The 17,383-nt window shown below is 38.2% G+C and overlaps 1 protein-coding gene across 11 annotated transcripts in view; it reads right to left on the bottom strand.

Annotated features, from left to right (window-relative positions):
• Positions 1–17,383, bottom strand: part of SYBU (syntabulin) — a 114,107-nt gene that overhangs the window by 37,517 nt on the left and 59,207 nt on the right. For 7 of the 11 annotated variants that reach the window (XM_082364319.1, XM_082364317.1, XM_082364316.1 and 4 more), the window contains 2 exons: positions 11,866–12,063; positions 9,352–9,411 (listed from right to left, as the gene is read on the bottom strand). In XM_082364319.1, coding sequence (XP_082220445.1) covers positions 9,352–9,411; positions 11,866–12,063 — 258 coding nt within the window. Of the gene's footprint in view, positions 1–276; positions 546–2,235; positions 2,367–9,351; positions 9,412–11,861; positions 12,064–17,383 lie in introns of those variants that run through there. The other 4 variants (XM_082364322.1, XM_082364315.1, XM_082364313.1 and 1 more) reach the window with 4 other exon arrangements.

Genomic DNA, 17,383 nt, shown 5'->3' with positions numbered 1-17,383 from the left:
ATTCTAAAATGTAATAGTCCATGGTCAATCTTTTTCCCTTTGGCTTCGAATGGCAGACTCACAAATGACAAGAGGTATTTAAAACAATATATGTGTGTATTTTTAAAAGTTTAGTTCCAGATTCTGCATTCAGAATATCTGAAAGGCGAGTGGAAAATTTGTTTTTAGACTACACTTTTAGCCTACTACAACTAACTTGACACACACATATACACAAAGAGCATATGCTCTGGGATCCAATATAATTATTTACTTACTGTGACTAATATGACTTACTTAGAAGGTAAGCTCCGTAGACTTTCATGGCAAACACTGCCTCTGCAAACAGCCTCCCACCACAGGCTGGGCTATGTCTTGTGCAGAAATACAGTGTGTGCAGCTCAGCTCAGCTCTCCGTGGAGTACAGTCTCAGAGTGGGGTATCCATGGAGACCGAGCCTCCTACTTGTGCAGGGCAAGGAAGTTACTCCGCTGGGCACCATAGCAACAGGAGGCAGAGGGGAGGTTGGCCAATCAGGGAAGAGCACAGGAGCTTCTCCCTGGTGACTGCAGCATTTCAAATGAAACCATGGCCCTCATGAATGAACACAAAGCATTTAAGGAAACATCAAATTGTCAAACAGAAGTAAATGCGTACACAACAGTCAAGGCTAATCCTCTGACAATTACGGAGCAACACTGTGAGTCTTTGTACAGTGATTATATCCCAAAGATCAAGGAAGAAATTACATCAAAACCCCACACAGTCCTAAATTTAACGGCAAGCATGTGATGCTTTGAGGAAAATACTTGGTGTACTTCGTGAATTCCAGCTTTTTAAATATGCAAGGCACTTCACAGTGCTTCCCAGGAGAGAGGAACAGGAGACATCCATTGTTCTGATGGGGGAGAATGGAGTCGAGGGCTCCCTAGGACAACTGTTGGCATAGTGCTTCCAAACAGGAGTTTGCTTAGAGTAAGCACGTTTATCAAGCTTCCAGCAAAGCCCTCCATTGTATCAGAATAATTCTAACTAAGAAGGCATCCATGATAAAGTAGGGCCAATGCAGACAAGATGGTGAGTGAACATTCAAATGCCTTAAAGTTGTGCTATTTGTAAACTCTCTTCATTTCTCATTTAATAATGGTAATGATCATTTATTGAGCACATACTGTAGACTAGGCAAATACTGTAACTAGAAACACAACTTCTTACCAGATGCGGACTCTGATCTTTGCAAAGATACAGGATGTGCATGTTTACTTCTTAGTGCTGTGCAGTATTTACTCTATGCATATACCGGCATATCTCATTTTATTGCGCTTTGCTTTATTGCACTTTGCAGACATTGTGTTTTTTTACAAACTGAAGGCATATGGTAACCCTGAGTTGTCAGATGATGATTTGCATTTGATAGCATAAAGTATTTTTAAATTAAGATAAGTATATTCTCTAGACATAATGCTATTGCACATTTACTAGACTACAGTATAGTGTAAATATAACTTATATACTCCGGGAAACCAAAAAATTCATGTGACTCACTTTATCACAATATTCACCTTATTGCATTGCAGTGGTCTGGAACCAACCCACAATATCTCTAAGGTAGGCCTGTACTCTGTTATATACTTAACATACTTAACTTACTTATACATACTTGTAAGTATACTTAACATACTTAACTTAATATACTTATATATTTTACGATTCTCACAGCAACCTGAGAAAGATAAGTATTAATTGTTCCTCCATATTATTAAAAAAGAGAAAACATTTCCTTACGTTTACAAAAGAAACTCTCCTGCCCACTGACTCCTCCTCCCCTCACTGCTCGGCAGGTGACCTGGTCCACCCTATTCAATGTCTAAATACAAGGTGAGGTACCTTCCTCCTTATATTAAAGTTGTTCCAAAGCCTCTTATTACAGAGCTCTCTCTTATAATTACCTTCTTTGAACAAAAAGTGTCATCTGAAAAAGATACATCAGTCTGAATTGACCTCAATCGGTGCTAGTTTGGGCTGCCTTCAGAGATCAACTGATGGGATTGTTTAAAATGAAGAAGGCCAAGAAATTCAAAACCAGATTTTGTAATTATTCCTGTCATATGACTCCTCCAACCTTTTAAAGATCAATTTAAATAGCACTAGTCAATGGTTAAGTTGTAGAGACTGAAAAACATATTCTTTGCTAACTGAACTCAGTTATATTCAGTTATATTAACTGAATAGCTTTGGGTAGTGACGGATACTTACATTGTTGCATCTACAGGAAAACAGACAAACCAGCTGTCCCGTGCTATCCATGGATGCTGTGACAGCCTGCTCGCTGCCCTCCAACGTTCACCTCATTCTCCCCTTCTTCCATAATAATAGGTGCCCAGGTGACTAAGATGTCCTCGGATATAATTGGAAATGACATGTGTCACTTCTGTGCCCTGACCTTAAAATGACTGGGTGAGTGTCCCCTGGTCCCTCTCCCCCTTCCTTCTACCTGGTATAGGACAGCTGACCTGACACAGCTGCCTGCCAGCCTCGGTCAACCAAACACTTATGTACTGTTTTATGAGACAGATCAACTTCTGTCTAATTTTAACCTCTGGATTTGGGGCCTTCTTTTTACATTAACTTAACTCATACCCTCACAGTACTTGTAGGCTTGAAAACAATACTCAATAAAAGCACCAGACATGACTTCGAAACTGCTTTATATTAAACAAATTGGGCAGAAGTGAAGATAATTTGCTCTGGAAAAGACGGCTGAGTTGAAAGGTAGCTCGAACAATGAACGAGACAATACATTTTTTATATTAACTATGAATAACAGATCAATGTTACTAAATTAATAAGAGTATAAATTGGTATGTTTAACTAAAAAAATAAATTTAAAAAACCTATCGGATATTGACTATTTCATCCATCTCTAAAGGTTTACTCGAGTTCGCAAATAAAACATTTTTAATCTCATTAGGAAAACGCAGGGCCTTATATTCTGTCATATAACTGTTTCCCTACACTTTGCTATCTTCATTGCCTTCTCATTAATGTACCTGCTTCCAGTTTCATCTCTTGATAATCCAAGTTCCACAGAGCAGCCAAAAAGATCTTGAACATATACATTAAATCGTCTCTCTTAAAACCGGCCAGAGGTTCCCATTGCTCTAACGACACAGACCTCACCTGCGACAACTCTTCTCCCTTCCTAGGTCACTGATCTGCCCACTGCCCCCCAAACCCTCCCCAAATGTGAAGGAATATGACTAAGTTCTCAGCTCAACTGTCATCTCCCCAGACACTCCCTGCCCCATGCCCATGACTGTCTATAGCATTACCTTGTTTTACTTGTCACTATCTGAACTTATCTTGTTTGTCTGCTTGTGTGTGTATCAGCCATCTCCCCATGTTAAAGGCAGGCTCCAAGAGAACAGGCATCTTTTCTGTTTTTTCCACTCCTCTATCCCGAATGCCTGGAACAGTGGTGTCAGCACAGAGTAAATGTTTAATAAACACTTGCTGAGTGAATGAAGGAAAGCTGGTCAATCAATGTACAGGCAGGATTCAAACTGAGGTTTAGCAGAAACCCTACACGTGGTGAAGTGAGGGTTGCCGTCCTTCAGGCTCCTACGCGGCGATCACCTTCCTGCAATGCCACATTCTAGTCCCTGCATCTTGGAATGTAAGCCCATTGCAGCCAGCTTCCTGAAGCTTACCTCACTTAACCATGGGCTGCATTCACGTAACTTGCTGCTGTCCCTTGGCTGCTCTCAGATACAGGTTCAGGTGGTAGAAGATCTTAATTCATTGAATTACCCAAATGAACTTACATGACTTAACACGTAACTTTTGTCAATAACCTTACAGTCTACCCAAATGCCACACAACAAATTATACAGGCGAAGAAGACAGATAGGTCAGAGTACTTATCCCTCTGCCTCCTTTCTTGTCAGGTGCTTTGTTCCTCTACCAAAGTACACGGTTCCCTCACATGTAGCCTGGGAATTCTCTCCCTCTGGGTCTTGGGTATCTCGACCTTCCTCTGGCCTCTGGCCTCTTCAGGATGGGGGAAGGGCTCCAACCATTGCCATCGCCATACTTGTTGGATTTCCTTAATCAGGCCCATTCCTGTGTATGCAGTCTCTTCAATAAACTCTTCTCAATTAGGACAAAAAAAAAAAAAAAAAAAAGAAAAGCCCAACCTAAAGCATGTATCTGCATGATTTATAACTCTTAGTTTATAGGTTTGTGTGTAAAAGAAGTTTCCAGGTTTATTTCTCTTATGCTGGTAGTTGATAAATATCTTTAATGGTGGGTGTGTGGTCTGCTGGAGTGTCTGCTACGTATGAGAGACCCATAGTGCTTCGTTCTCAACACATTAGAGCACTTAGCATCTGGCAGGCTCTCACATCGGTAGCTAGAACATTGTACATGCAATAAATCCTAGTAGACCTGGGATGGCAGGGCCTCTGGGAAGAAGATTATAATTCACTAATTCTTAGGGAAAAACCATTAGCACACCATTTGGCACCGTTACATTGATTGGTTGCCTCATCAAAAGCACAGATGGGAGAAAGGCATGAGAGTAAATATGTAAGTAATCCTGCCATAAAGATAAATACTCAGGTCTCCTCATCACATTTAAGCTTCTGGTCTCTGCTGGGGGGAAGGGATAGACTATACAACAGTTCACCATAAAACATTCTCTGCTGTATCCTGGGGGAATGTTGTTTCTCTCAGAGTGAAAGAAAGTTTCAGAGATCGATTTCGGTATCAATGCAAAAGCTCTTGTTTAAGTTGACAAAGCCTAATGATCTTTGTTTGCCAAAGTATTAACGACATGCAGGGCAGCACATAAAACATTGTGACAAGTACAGAAAGGGCTAGTTCATGATTAAGTAGAAAATCCTGAAGACCTTAACATTTCTTTGATGTTGACATCCTCAGGGTTTATTTTACTGATCTGCATCCAAACAGCCTCCTGTGTTTAACCTTCTGTATTTCATTGAAGTTACACTGAGGTTCATTGATTCCGTTATCAGCAACAGCCAGCATGATCTATATATGGACTGTATCAGCTAATCTATAGGGCTCTACAGATATTTTTTAAAAATCCCTGTCTTATATCAATACATCTTTCTCAATTGTCACACTCTCCTATTAATTAGGAATAATTAAAATTATTCCTTTGAAGTCAGACCTTAGACGCAGTGCAGTAGTTAAGAGTTAGAAGCAAGACTACCCTGTTTAAAATCCATTTACAAACTGTGTGACCTTGCATGAATTAACCTCTCTATGCCACAGTTTCTCCATCTGTAAAATAGGGGATAATGATATCACTTTCTCACACTGATATTAGGATTGAATGAGTAAAGTCCTTGGAATTTTGCCTGGGACAGTCAGGGCTCAATAAATATTAGCTAAAACAATTTTTAATCAAACTTCAGAGTCATGCAATCCCACAATTACATTTAATATATTCTTCCAGATATCTTCAGTATCTGAAATACACTTAAGCCTTTATTTGAGACTGGGCTTTGCTGCTGGAAGAACTTTGATTGAAACTGTAAGCTATTAGAAAAGTATTGCCCCTTGCCAAAGAATGCAGCACGTTTCCATTTAACCAAAATCTCTTTTAGCACTAAAATTTTAATTTTTCCACTCTATGAAAATATTTCTAAAATGTTCAAGACATTTTCCTGCCCTCATACACATTATTTTCTGCCAACTCCACCATCACACTGACTCAGTCTGTTTCTGGAACATCAATTATTGCATTAAGTGCTACAAAACATTTAAAGCCTGAAACACTTAGAAGGTCACTATGCTTTTCAGTGGTCTTTTGTCTGCTTTTTCATATCTTCCCATCTCTTTCTTCATTGTCAAGCCATCAGCTGTCAATTAATGCTCTTTTCAGTGCCCTCCTATAGCAAACACTCCCCCCATTTTATGTGAATTGGGAGACATGACCTGCTAGAATTTTGTTTTAAATAAACATATAAGTTCTGTGGGATAGTTTTAAGGGTTTTCCTGTAAACAAAGTGCAAGGAATTTCTGATATCTATTTTAAGAGCAACAAATGACCATTCTTAACATTTACTAAGGAATTACTTTGTGCTAGGTCCAATGTTGGGCATTTTACATTCTTTAATCTGTTTAATTGTCACAATAACCCATTTTACAGATGCCGAATACCAAGTTTCCGGAAGATAACAAGTAGCTGAAGAGTGCACAGTTATAAAGAGGTGGTATGGAACTGTGAACCTAGTATACTGGGCTCCTGAGTCTGGTGGTTAGAAAGTGTCCCCCCAGCCCTGCCTTCCCCCCACTTTTTTCTGAAGAAACAAACTGGGTAAGCTGTGAGTCTCCTCTTTGTAGCTCAAGTTATTATAAGAATGTATGTCCTACCCGCACCCCATCCTGTAAATTGTCTCTTTTATTTCACAGAACTAACTTTGAAGTGAAAGGGACAATGCTTGTGATAAGCACGGGAACAGCTGCAGGCTATCGGCTGTGTGTGAAAGAGCCTCAATCTACTAAGGGAACCAGTGTTGATTAATCATTAACCCAGTTGGTGCCTTCAGAGTTTTCCAGCAAATGCCTCTGAATGTGGGAAATCATCTTCTTAAAGTAACCCATCCTCTGTTATTGTTGTGAGGTTATTACAGTTCATCTGGCCAGGTCTCTGATTTCAATAGCCTGGGTGGTGTCTGATGACAAGGGAATACTAACTTAGTCTGAATGCTGATGGCAGAGGTGACATCTTTCAAATGCAGATTTCAACATTTCAGTTTCTAAATGTGGGTTTCTTTTCAATTATAGTGACCCTAACTATTTGCTCTTGACCTATCTCCTTAACCGGGAGGTGTTTTTTCTCCCTTTCACATTTTCTACATATTTGTTTAAATTGCGTAATTCTTTCCCCGGCTCTCCCACAAGCCTTGTGTAGGAAGGATTTAGTACTTGCATTTGTAGAACAATGACACTGGGTCTTTTTCTCCTTTGGGTTAAGATGCTCCCCAAGTAGAAAATCAAGCATTAAAGGAGGCCCAGGAATGTCATTTAATGTCCTAGCACAGAAATCCAATTAGGCCTTTCCTTTCTAGGTGAGAAAAATCTCGTCAGGAAAACTGACTGTGAACTACATATAGGAAAAGCACCTGGGAGAAGGAATGGTAGCACCGCAGATCCCTCAAAAAGTATTGGAATTAACGTATACACACTACTATATATAAAATAGATAACTAATAAGGACCTACTGTATAACACAGGGAACTCTACTCAATAATTTGTAATGACTTATATGGGAAAAGAATCTAAAAAAGAGTGCATATATGTGTATGTATAACTGATTCACTTTGCTGTACAGCAGAAACTAACACAACATTGTAAATCAACTATACTCCAGTAAAAATTAATTATTAAAAAAAAAAGTTCCCAATCAGAATGCCTTCGTTCCCTTCCTTTTAATCTGTACTGCAGCCCAGATTTATTGTAGTTTTCTGCCTTAAATGATAAGGTCCCTACGAGCAGGGATGATGTTGAGGTCATCTTTGCTTATCTTCCCCATGCTCCTCCCACACTACACAGGATTCCTCGTACACTCCGTTCTCAAAGAAGTATTTACTCAACACCTACCTAATGACAGACATTGTATTACACTCTGGAGATTCAGTCTTAAATGTGTGCTGAGTTGACATGAAAAAGGCAAAGCCATTATTCAACTGAACTGCAGGGATGTTTTCTTTCGCTCTTTGGTGGTAATTTTTAATTAAATCTGCATAGGCATTAAGTGATAGAAGCCAAAATGACAGAAGGCTCACTGCCTCCAAGAAGTTCCAACACGAGTCCTGCCTGGAGGAAGGCAGGGCTTTCATGCTGTGCGCATGCCACAGTACCCTGCTGGAGAGGGCTGGCGAGCTCAGCTCACCTTTCACAGCCCTTCCTGGCACCCTGTGACACAGTTCTCTTCTTCTGCATTAGATACTCAGTAAATATTATTAGCTCTTTATTTGAATGACCAAAGGGGTATTTCAATAACTCTTTTCTGAGATGAACAGCAGTTTCCAGAATCTAGAACAACGGACCTAAAATAAAATGGGCCCAGGTTAATGTTAAAGGGCCCTTGAGCATCTGTACCAGAAACACTAATTGCTTGCTATTTTAATAAACTGGTATTGGTTCTAATGAGTCGATTTATTTTAAAAAAGTAGAGCGCACATCAAGAGCGGAAGATGAGTTTACGCTGAGGGGAGATGGTCACCTGGGGACGGAGGAGGTGGAACATTTTAACCGGAGAGCGGTATCTTCTTGTGGTTTAACGGATTATGTCTCTGCATTTTATAAATTTTGGAGTCACCCAGGGGCCTCGGTTCCAGGATTTCCTCTCTTCCTATTTATGAGAATGACAGATTTATTCTGCTGAAAGTTCAGAGAACTATAGGTCACGGTGCAGATTGTTCTAAATACAAAGAGCTTACTGTCCAGAATTGGGGCCCAGTCAAAAGCTCGAGCAATGGTTTTTAGTGATGACATTAGGAATTTCAGGCAACTAAGAAATAACCTTTAGGGACCCCTGTGACCTTGATAAAATGCAAATAAATAAAAAAATCATGTGGTCAGCACTGCACAGGTGATTTGTTTGCCTCTGAGCAATTAAATCAGAAGCAGTTGACAAAGGTGCTGTTTCAGGCTCTGCCTCTGGGCAAGGGTCATTAAACTAGGAGTCATAAATCCTAATAAAGGAGACCCATGAAACCTCAGAAATAGTATGTGATATTTTGTGTGTGTTTTTCTGGAGTATGGGTCTGTGGCCTTCACTATTCTCAAATGATCCATTATCAAAACAGTATGAAGAACAACTCTTGTTTTCTTTCCTCCCTTCTCCCCTCCCTCCCCCCTCCTTTTTATTCTTTTTGTCTGCATTTTCTTCATGAAAGCATAAGGCTTAAACATTCTTGGCAAGACAAGTAGCTGATCTTTAGCAAGTGAGTATCTTCTGTAGGAACCAGACTTGCTCAGGGTGGATTCTGTACATACACATAGGGTTTTAAATCTTTTGTTAAGATATGATTATTCTTATTATGATTATTGAAACAAGGAAGGGCAAGGATAATCTTAACTGCCATTTAAACTTAGGTTGTTCTTGCTGCACCACACTTTTCTCTTTTTTCACTGTTTCTTTTTATTGTCACCACTGTAAAATGTTTTTGGAATGGGGCCAGGGGGTGGAGGGTTGGTGAATAACAAAAATGAAATAATTTCAGGTTGCATTCAAATCCTACAATACCTTCACAATAAAAATCTACTTTTTCTTCACAATCCATGAAGCAGACATTCTTTCCTGCAGCATTTCATATTCTCAATCCCATAGCCTACCTTTGCTGTTGAGGTCAACCAATGTTGATTGTGCCCTCGATACACACCGGACCCTGTGTGCTAGGAATACAAAAAGAGGGTGACAGGGCTTCTGCTCTTAAACTTACATCCTGTATGCTACAGAAGCAGACTCCATTGGTGACTGCTCCCAGGTTAAAACTGAGAACATTTCTCAAAGGAAGACATACCAATAGCCAATAAGCACATGAAAAGATGCTCATCATCTTTAGCCACCAGGGAAATGTAAATCAAAAGCACAATGAAATACCACTTCACACTCACTAGAGTGGGTATAATCAAAAAAGATAGACAATAACAACTGTTGGTAAGGATGTGGAGAAATTGAAACCCTTATACATTGCTGCTGGTTTGTAAAGTGGTGCAGCCACTTGGGAATACAGTTTGGCAATTCCTCAAAGGGTTAAACATAGAGTTGTCATATGATTCAGCAATTTCATTCCTAGGTATATACCCAAGAGAACTGAAAGCATGCACAAAAACCTGTATATGGATGTTCATGGCACCATTATTCATGACAGCCCCAAAGTGGAAACAATCCAAATGTCCATCAACTGTGAATGGATAAGCAAAATGTGGTCGGTCACCACACTAAGGCAAGATGTTAATAATGCGGGAAACCGGAAGTAGTGGTAGTGAGGGGGGGTGGATATAAGAACTCTGTTACTGTCTGCTCAAGTTTTCTGTAAACCCAAAATTGCTCAAAAAAAAGTCTATTTTAAAATGTGGTATATCCATACAATAGAATATTATTGAGCCATAAAAAGAATGAAGTACTAATACGTGAACCTTGAAAACATTATGCTAAGTGAAAGAAGCCGAACACAAAAGGCCACATATTGTATGATTCCTTTATACGAGATGTCCAGAACAGGCAAATCAGACAGAGGGTAGGTTGGTGGTTGCCAAGGGCTGGAAGAAAGGAAAAGAGGACGGTGACTGCCAATGGGTATGAGGTTTCTTTTGGGGGAGAAAAAAATGTCCTGAAATTGGACAGTGGTGATGTTTGTATGATCTTTTGAATATACTAAATACCACTGAAAGGTACACTTTAAGAGGGTGAATTTTATGGTATATGAATTATTTCTTAATTTAAAAAAAGGAGAACTGAGCTGGGGGTGGGAGGAAGGCAGTTCTGGTTCTTGAGTACACAAGGTAATGGTTTATTTCTTGGCTATAATTACAGGACACTCTTTAATTCATTGTCTCTGTCTTAAACATTGGGGGTACCCAACACCTTTTTTCCATCTTTCTCTTTTATATGCTGTCTTCGCCATTGTGTATCATTCTCTGTCTTTTTTATATTTTTCCGAAGCAAAGGACTGTTAACAAATTCATCATGACTAACATTTACCAGGAACTATTAGGAAATGGGATTTCTTCTTCACACAGTTTAAGTTTTGCTCTCAGACTAAACAACATTCTCTTTGGTTGACCAAAAGCAAGAATAATCTCTTTGGTTGACCAAAAGCAAGAATAATCCATTAAGATATGCTATGCATGTCAATTATTCAGGAAGAACAAAAGCAGAGAGAGATGGAAGAGGACACAGAAACTTCCAATGGAAGCGTACACAGGACCAAGCTTTGGCTCTATTGAAATAAAGCCGTCTATAGCTCCTTGCACAATAATGATATCACCAAACAAAAATTAGAAGACAAATGTAAGGAATGGGGCTCATGCAAGCCACTAATCTGTCTTTTCAGGCTCATTAATATGTATAGTACAACTGGTTATACTGAAGAAAATAAAGCAATATAGGGGTTGTCTCTCAATGCCAATACTCAGGTCCTTTTATTTTCAAGTTATAACTTTAATTTCACTAAAACTATATTTGTTCATATACTGTATATATTTCTGAGATGGAAAATATTTATTTACATATTGCAAATTCTGAGAACTGACCTTTTCTGAGGTTCATGGCATCTCATTCACTGTAATAATAATCTCCATTTCATCTCATAGCTTTTACTATTTTGTAATTATTGAACATTCTATGTATATACATATTGAATATATAGCATCATATTCATATTTAAATCTTTAAAAGCAAATAAAATAACTAGGTCAGCAAGTATGCCCAGCCCTACAGATGTGCATCAAGATAACCTGTTCTTTTCACAATTTGTGCACACTTTAAATGGTACCAAGTAATTTCCCAGTATAATTTATGCTAGACTTAATTATATAGTTTAAATGTCTGTTAGACCATTCAGTTAACATTTCTTCAAATTTCCTCCCTTTTTTACATGTCTTTATAACGGACACATATGTCACTATGCATTCTCAATTATTAAAAACTAGTACAGAAAATATTCCACTCTATGCTCTACCTCCTTTACTAAAAAAAAAAAAAAAAAAAAAGATGTTTCTGGGTGCTAGGTACAGCATTAGTGTTCCCTACCTTGATATCCAGGTGTTTCATTTCAAATTTCATCTGAAATCCCTCTAGTCATATTGCTCCAGTAAGAACATGAAGAGTTTACGTACACTCACCTGGCTTTACAAGGCCTGACTTTGGTTCCTTCTTATGTCGAGCTGACTGGATGCTTCCCTCACCAACCATTCCAACTGTGCATTTCTTTCTGGTAAAGTCTTCATCACTTCCAGGGCAAAAGCCAACAGGGCTGCTCCCAGCATCCGAGGGCGTTTTCACGGGAGATACTGACTGACTACTAGGACAGCCTGTGTCATCTGGAAGACAAGAATCGATGAGTGTTTAATGAGGAGGGAGGAAATCAATGATGGCAAAGGGAGGGCAGGCATGCCCTCCCCCCAGCTCAGAGCGCCATGCCCATGCGTGCTCACACACACGTACTCTGCTCAAGAGGCCCGGGTTGACTCCTGTGGGTGACTTGCCTTTTATTTTCCATGTTCTGGCCAATCATGTTAACAAAGGAAATAACAGCTATTATAAAACATTTTAAGGCAAAACCTGACAAGATTTTGCATCACAAATATTTCTGTAACATTCTTATTGTCAAAACCTAAATTAGTTTGTTTTGACACTTGAGGTAGTATACTTTTGGTTCATAATCGTCCATAAATTTTTGATGGGGTAGGTAATAAAACGTTTGCCAGAGCAATTCAGGATTGTTAATATAAAGTCTTCGGGGTTGTCGGTGTTAGGAAAAAGTTACTTGAATATTATTGACCACACCCAGTTTTTGATTACTGGGCCTATCAAGTGGTTAACAGAGTTTGATAGAGGCGAGAGCTGGCTTTAGGAGTTCAAGGAAGCAGAAGGCAGTGATCCTGTTTTATTATCAAATGCACTCAACCAAAAACACATCAGTCAGATATCTTGCTGCCTGGGGTAAATGGGTAAAATAAAAATGATATTCAAATTAAAAATATTCCCTTAACTTTCAAGTTATATATTACTACCATGGTCATTACTATAAGTTAATACGCATGATATGAAGTGACCTGTGTAGATGCTTATTAAGCAAACAGGAAAGTTGCATTGCTGACTCCTATAAATGCTTTCCATATCTATTAAATATTTATAATGGTTGGTTAATTCATTTATACTGTGGTGAGAACTGTATGGGAATTTAAAGCCAATCAACATTACTTAACAGTATGTCTACTCAAACTAATCAATTGGTAAATCTTCACTGCTAAATAATTCTTTATTATATGGAAATATTTTGATGTCAGAGTTACTTTAGTAACTAAGTGGGCAAAAAATGAATAAGGACATTTAGTACTAATAACTTTTAGGACTATTACACTTTTATAGATATTAAAGGAACTAAAATAATTTGCCATCTAGCAAAGGCTATCTTAAAACTTCATAGCTTGAATGAAGACAGAAACAGAAGTAGTTCTGAATAAAATATACTGGTTGCCTGAATTAAGATGACTAGAATCCATCTAAAAAGTAATTGCCTTTGCTTCATTTTTGGCCTTTACTTCAATTTTTATTATGAAATAGCTAAGTTCCTAGAACAAAGTGAACTTGGCACTAGTAAAATGAAGTATTTCCCTTGTATCTTTTTTGACTTTTGGACATATTAGTCTATATAGGACCTCAATGGTCTGTTTCTGGAAGTAAATGGTTTTTAGTGCACGGTTCATACCTTCTGTCTTTGTTGCTCTTTTAAACGTGCTATGTTCTTCCTGAATTGAAGAAACTTTGGCCCTGAATCACTGTGATGAGAATCCTCTTGGCTGCTACTGCTTCGCTATTGTCCCTGGCTTTCTCCTACATTTGCATGTCCCATGCTTCAATCCAAAGAAATCTGAGCTCCTTTCAATCCAAAGAAATCTGAGTGCAAAATTGCTAATTACTCAGACAGATTCCAGCACTTTTACAAGGTTCAACAGGTCTGCACATGGCCTTGGGAGAGCCTGGTTCCTGATTCCTATCCCAAAGCAGAGAAGCTCAAATGATAGAGGTCTAATCATCCAAAATTACCTATTGTCTTTAAAAAGTATTTCCCTATGAGTCAGTTCCATAAATTACTTCTTTTAAAAGAGAGATGGCCCAAATTAACAAAAATCCATGCTTCAGATTCTCTACCCTAAAAGGTAATTTTTCTTGAGAACTCTCAGACTCAAAGGGACAAAATTAAACAATTTCCAGTATTGAGAAACACTGTTGAAATTGTAATTTAAGTAAACAGAAAACGAATGTGTTTTGTTTGGTTCTACTATCATTTTGCCAGAGTTAAATAAGAAGGAATGTGGATATGCCATGTTTTCAGTACTAGTCATTTCAAGGATTAAGTACTAGGGTCTGATTAAAAATTGGGGACTGAAGTTATTCAGGATGGTGGCACTTTAGGGAAGGCAGTAGCAATTTTTCACCTGGCATGTATGCCTCACCTGTCATCAATATTTACAGCCAATAACTCCAGGGGCAAGAATTGAGAAGATGAATACCTAAATAAATCTTTAACTTCAGGTACCTCGTACAGCATTTGAATCATTACCTAGTAAACAACTGTTCATTTATCACCTCTTAACTGTCTGGTATTGCACTTCACATTGAGGGGGAAACGAGAGGGATATGAGACATCGTCTTTCATTAAACAAATATGTATCAAGTCCTGGCACTGAACCAGCCACAGGCACTGTACCCAGCCCCCATACTGATGGAGCTTATAAGTAAGTAAAAGGGGTTGGTAAATATCACTTCCAGCGCATAGTTCCTGTAAACTGCTAAATCTGTTAAGGCAAATCCATACCCAAGAAAAACTGAGTTATCAGAGAAGCTTGGGGCATTTGCCTGTTTTGTCTAATGGGACCAACACTAACAAAGGAATCTGGTTTTGGAAAGGGCAGGGCCATTAATTTTCCTACTACAGAGACCACACTTTAAGTTATGCAAACTAAGCCCCAAGCAAAAGCAACAGAGCTTCAGTACCAGAGAGTCATCTGGTCACCTGTGGCACCTGAGGTATTTTCCTCTGTGCAGCACTGAAGAAGTGGTTATTTTTTCAACAAGTCTTGTTTAGGGCCCCTTCCCTCCTCCCCCTCCCCTTCCCTCCTCTTCCTCTTCCTCCTCCTTTTTAACTTCATGATCAGAGCTGGAAGCAGACCACCAGTCCAGATGAAGATAATATTCCTTTCCAAAATGCAATGCAAAATATTCTTAGTTCACATTTACTCCAAGATTCTAAGAATAGGGAGCCAAGTTGATGTTCTTTGCTTGTTCATGTCTCATCTTACTATGTGCCAAACTACATGCGGATCCAGCACATATTAAAGAGATTTATTTATTAAACCTGCTTCAGTTAAACACTTTGTGTGTGCCTTCTGTTCCTTGCTGCTACCTTGACTGTTGAATTTGTCTTGTAGAATTATAGCTTTTATCAGTTATGTTAGTACAAAGAAATTATCAATGAGAAAAATTTCTAATATGACACCATGAAGAAACTGTTTCTGGGCAGGAAATGGCAGAAATCCTGAATGATTTACTCAGAAAAGTGTGGGTTGTTTCAGATTTCCAGAATGGAGAAAAGTAAGAACATTTCAGCCTGGTTTTAGCATAAGGGAAGCTTTCCTCCAAGGCTTTAGGAAGAGAGTGTAGGAGACTGTCAGTTCTACTGCAGAGAAATGAGTTTTTCTTTTAAAACACACTTAAACACACACCCACACCAGCTCTTACATAGTTGAGTTTTTACATTTCTTTCTCTACTATTCATGGTAAGTATAACTTCATTAAAAAAAATATACACGCAATAGGACCACTTTCCATGTTTTACACAGTGTGATCCATTTGGGATGGAGCCATATGAGATGATTTCCTTCCAGGGTCAACAATTTAAAACCCCATTTACTTGGGTCTGGGATGGCCCCTGGTGGATCTCAGGTAAAAGTGACCCACATCGAGGCCAAATCTAAATGATCACCATCTGCACTGAAGGAGACTAATTTACATGCCCTGTTTTATTTATACTGAGGAATAAGTTCTTTCGCTGATTTGTTCTTGTTTGTTTGCTTTGAATACATCAACCCACAGGATTAAGGATAAGTGAAGAATATTTACAGATCCAGGAACCTCCAGAAGTTGTGGCCCACCTCAAGTGCTGTAAGAAATATACTACTAACTAGTTTCCAAATTGGTTTTAAGGGAAAAAAATTTTAAGGTCTATAAAGACAGATGAGAGAAGCAGACATCTAATATAATTTTGTAGTCTGGAGGTTGTTAAAAAATGATTTTTAATCTATTTTCCTCTCCCTTTACATTACAAGCTTTTTGAGAATATAGGATATAGTTAATAATTGTAAAATGACTCTACTTATAATTCTGAAAAAAGTGTGTATAAGTATCTTTTAAAATAATTTGTATCTTATTTTAAATGACTAAAGAAACTTGCTAAATTAAAGAAAATCTTCTGTTGGGTTGTTAAAATTTTAACAGATTTTTTAATTATAAAAGTAATAATCTTTAATGCAGAAGATGTAGAGTACAGAAACGTACAAAGAAGTAAAAAAAAAAAAAAAAAAAGGAGGGGGGGGATAATATTTTCTTATAATTGTACTGCCCAGAAAAAATATGTAACTATTCGGCATACTTCTTACTGATTTTTTATACATATGATTTACTTGCTTGCTTGCTCTTCGTTTTGTTAAAATTTCAACATACATTATAGTCTCATCATTCTGTTATCGAAAATTTCTCCCTGGAATTTGTCAGGCTAGAAAGAAAGAAGCTATTAAGACTAACAATAGCCAACACAAAGGGTCCCCACTGGCCAAAGATGGAATAATTTGAGCATCAAAAAGAATAATAAATGCAAATGACTGATAATCATTGGATATACTTTAAAGATCTATGAGTTAGTTCAAAGTAATACAAAATAAAACTAAAAAAGAAAGGCCCGTAATTTTCTTTTTTTGTAGTGTCTTTGTCTGGTTTTGGTATCAGGGTGATGGTGGCCTCATAGAATGAGTTTGGGAGTGTTCCTTCCTCTGCAATTTTTTGGAAGAGTTTGAGAAGGATGGGTGTTAGCTCTTCTCTAAATGTTTGATAGAATTCACCTGTGAAGCCATCTGGTCCTGGACTTTTGTTTGTTGGAAGATTTTTAATCACAGTTTCAATTTCATTACTTGTGATTGGTCTGTTCATATTTTCTGTTTCTTCCTGGTTCAGTCTTGGAAGGTTATACCTTTCTAAGAATTTGTCCATTTCTTCCAGGTTGTCCATTTTATTGGCATAAAGTTGCTTGTAGTAGTCTCTTAGGATGCTTTGTATTTCTGCAGTGTCTGTTGTAACTTCTCCTTTTTCATTTCTGATTTTATTGATTTGAGTCCTCTCCCTCTTTTTCTTGATGAGTCTGGCTAATGGCTTATCAATTTTGTTTATCTTCTCAAAGAACCAACTTTTAGTTTTATTGATCTTTGCTATTGTTTTCTTTGGTGAAAAGGGAACCCTCTTGCACTGTTGGTGGGAATGTAAATTGATACAGCCACTATGGAGAACAATATGGAGGTTCCTTAAAAAACTAAAAATAGAATTACCATATGACCCAGCAATCCCACTACTGGGCATATACCCAGA

Source organism: Balaenoptera borealis (genome assembly GCF_965194805.1).
Source record: "Balaenoptera borealis genome assembly, chromosome: 17".
Lineage (NCBI taxonomy): Eukaryota > Metazoa > Chordata > Mammalia > Artiodactyla > Balaenopteridae > Balaenoptera > Balaenoptera borealis.
Note: the sequence above shows the minus strand (reverse complement) of the source record. Positions and strands in the feature narration are given on the sequence as shown.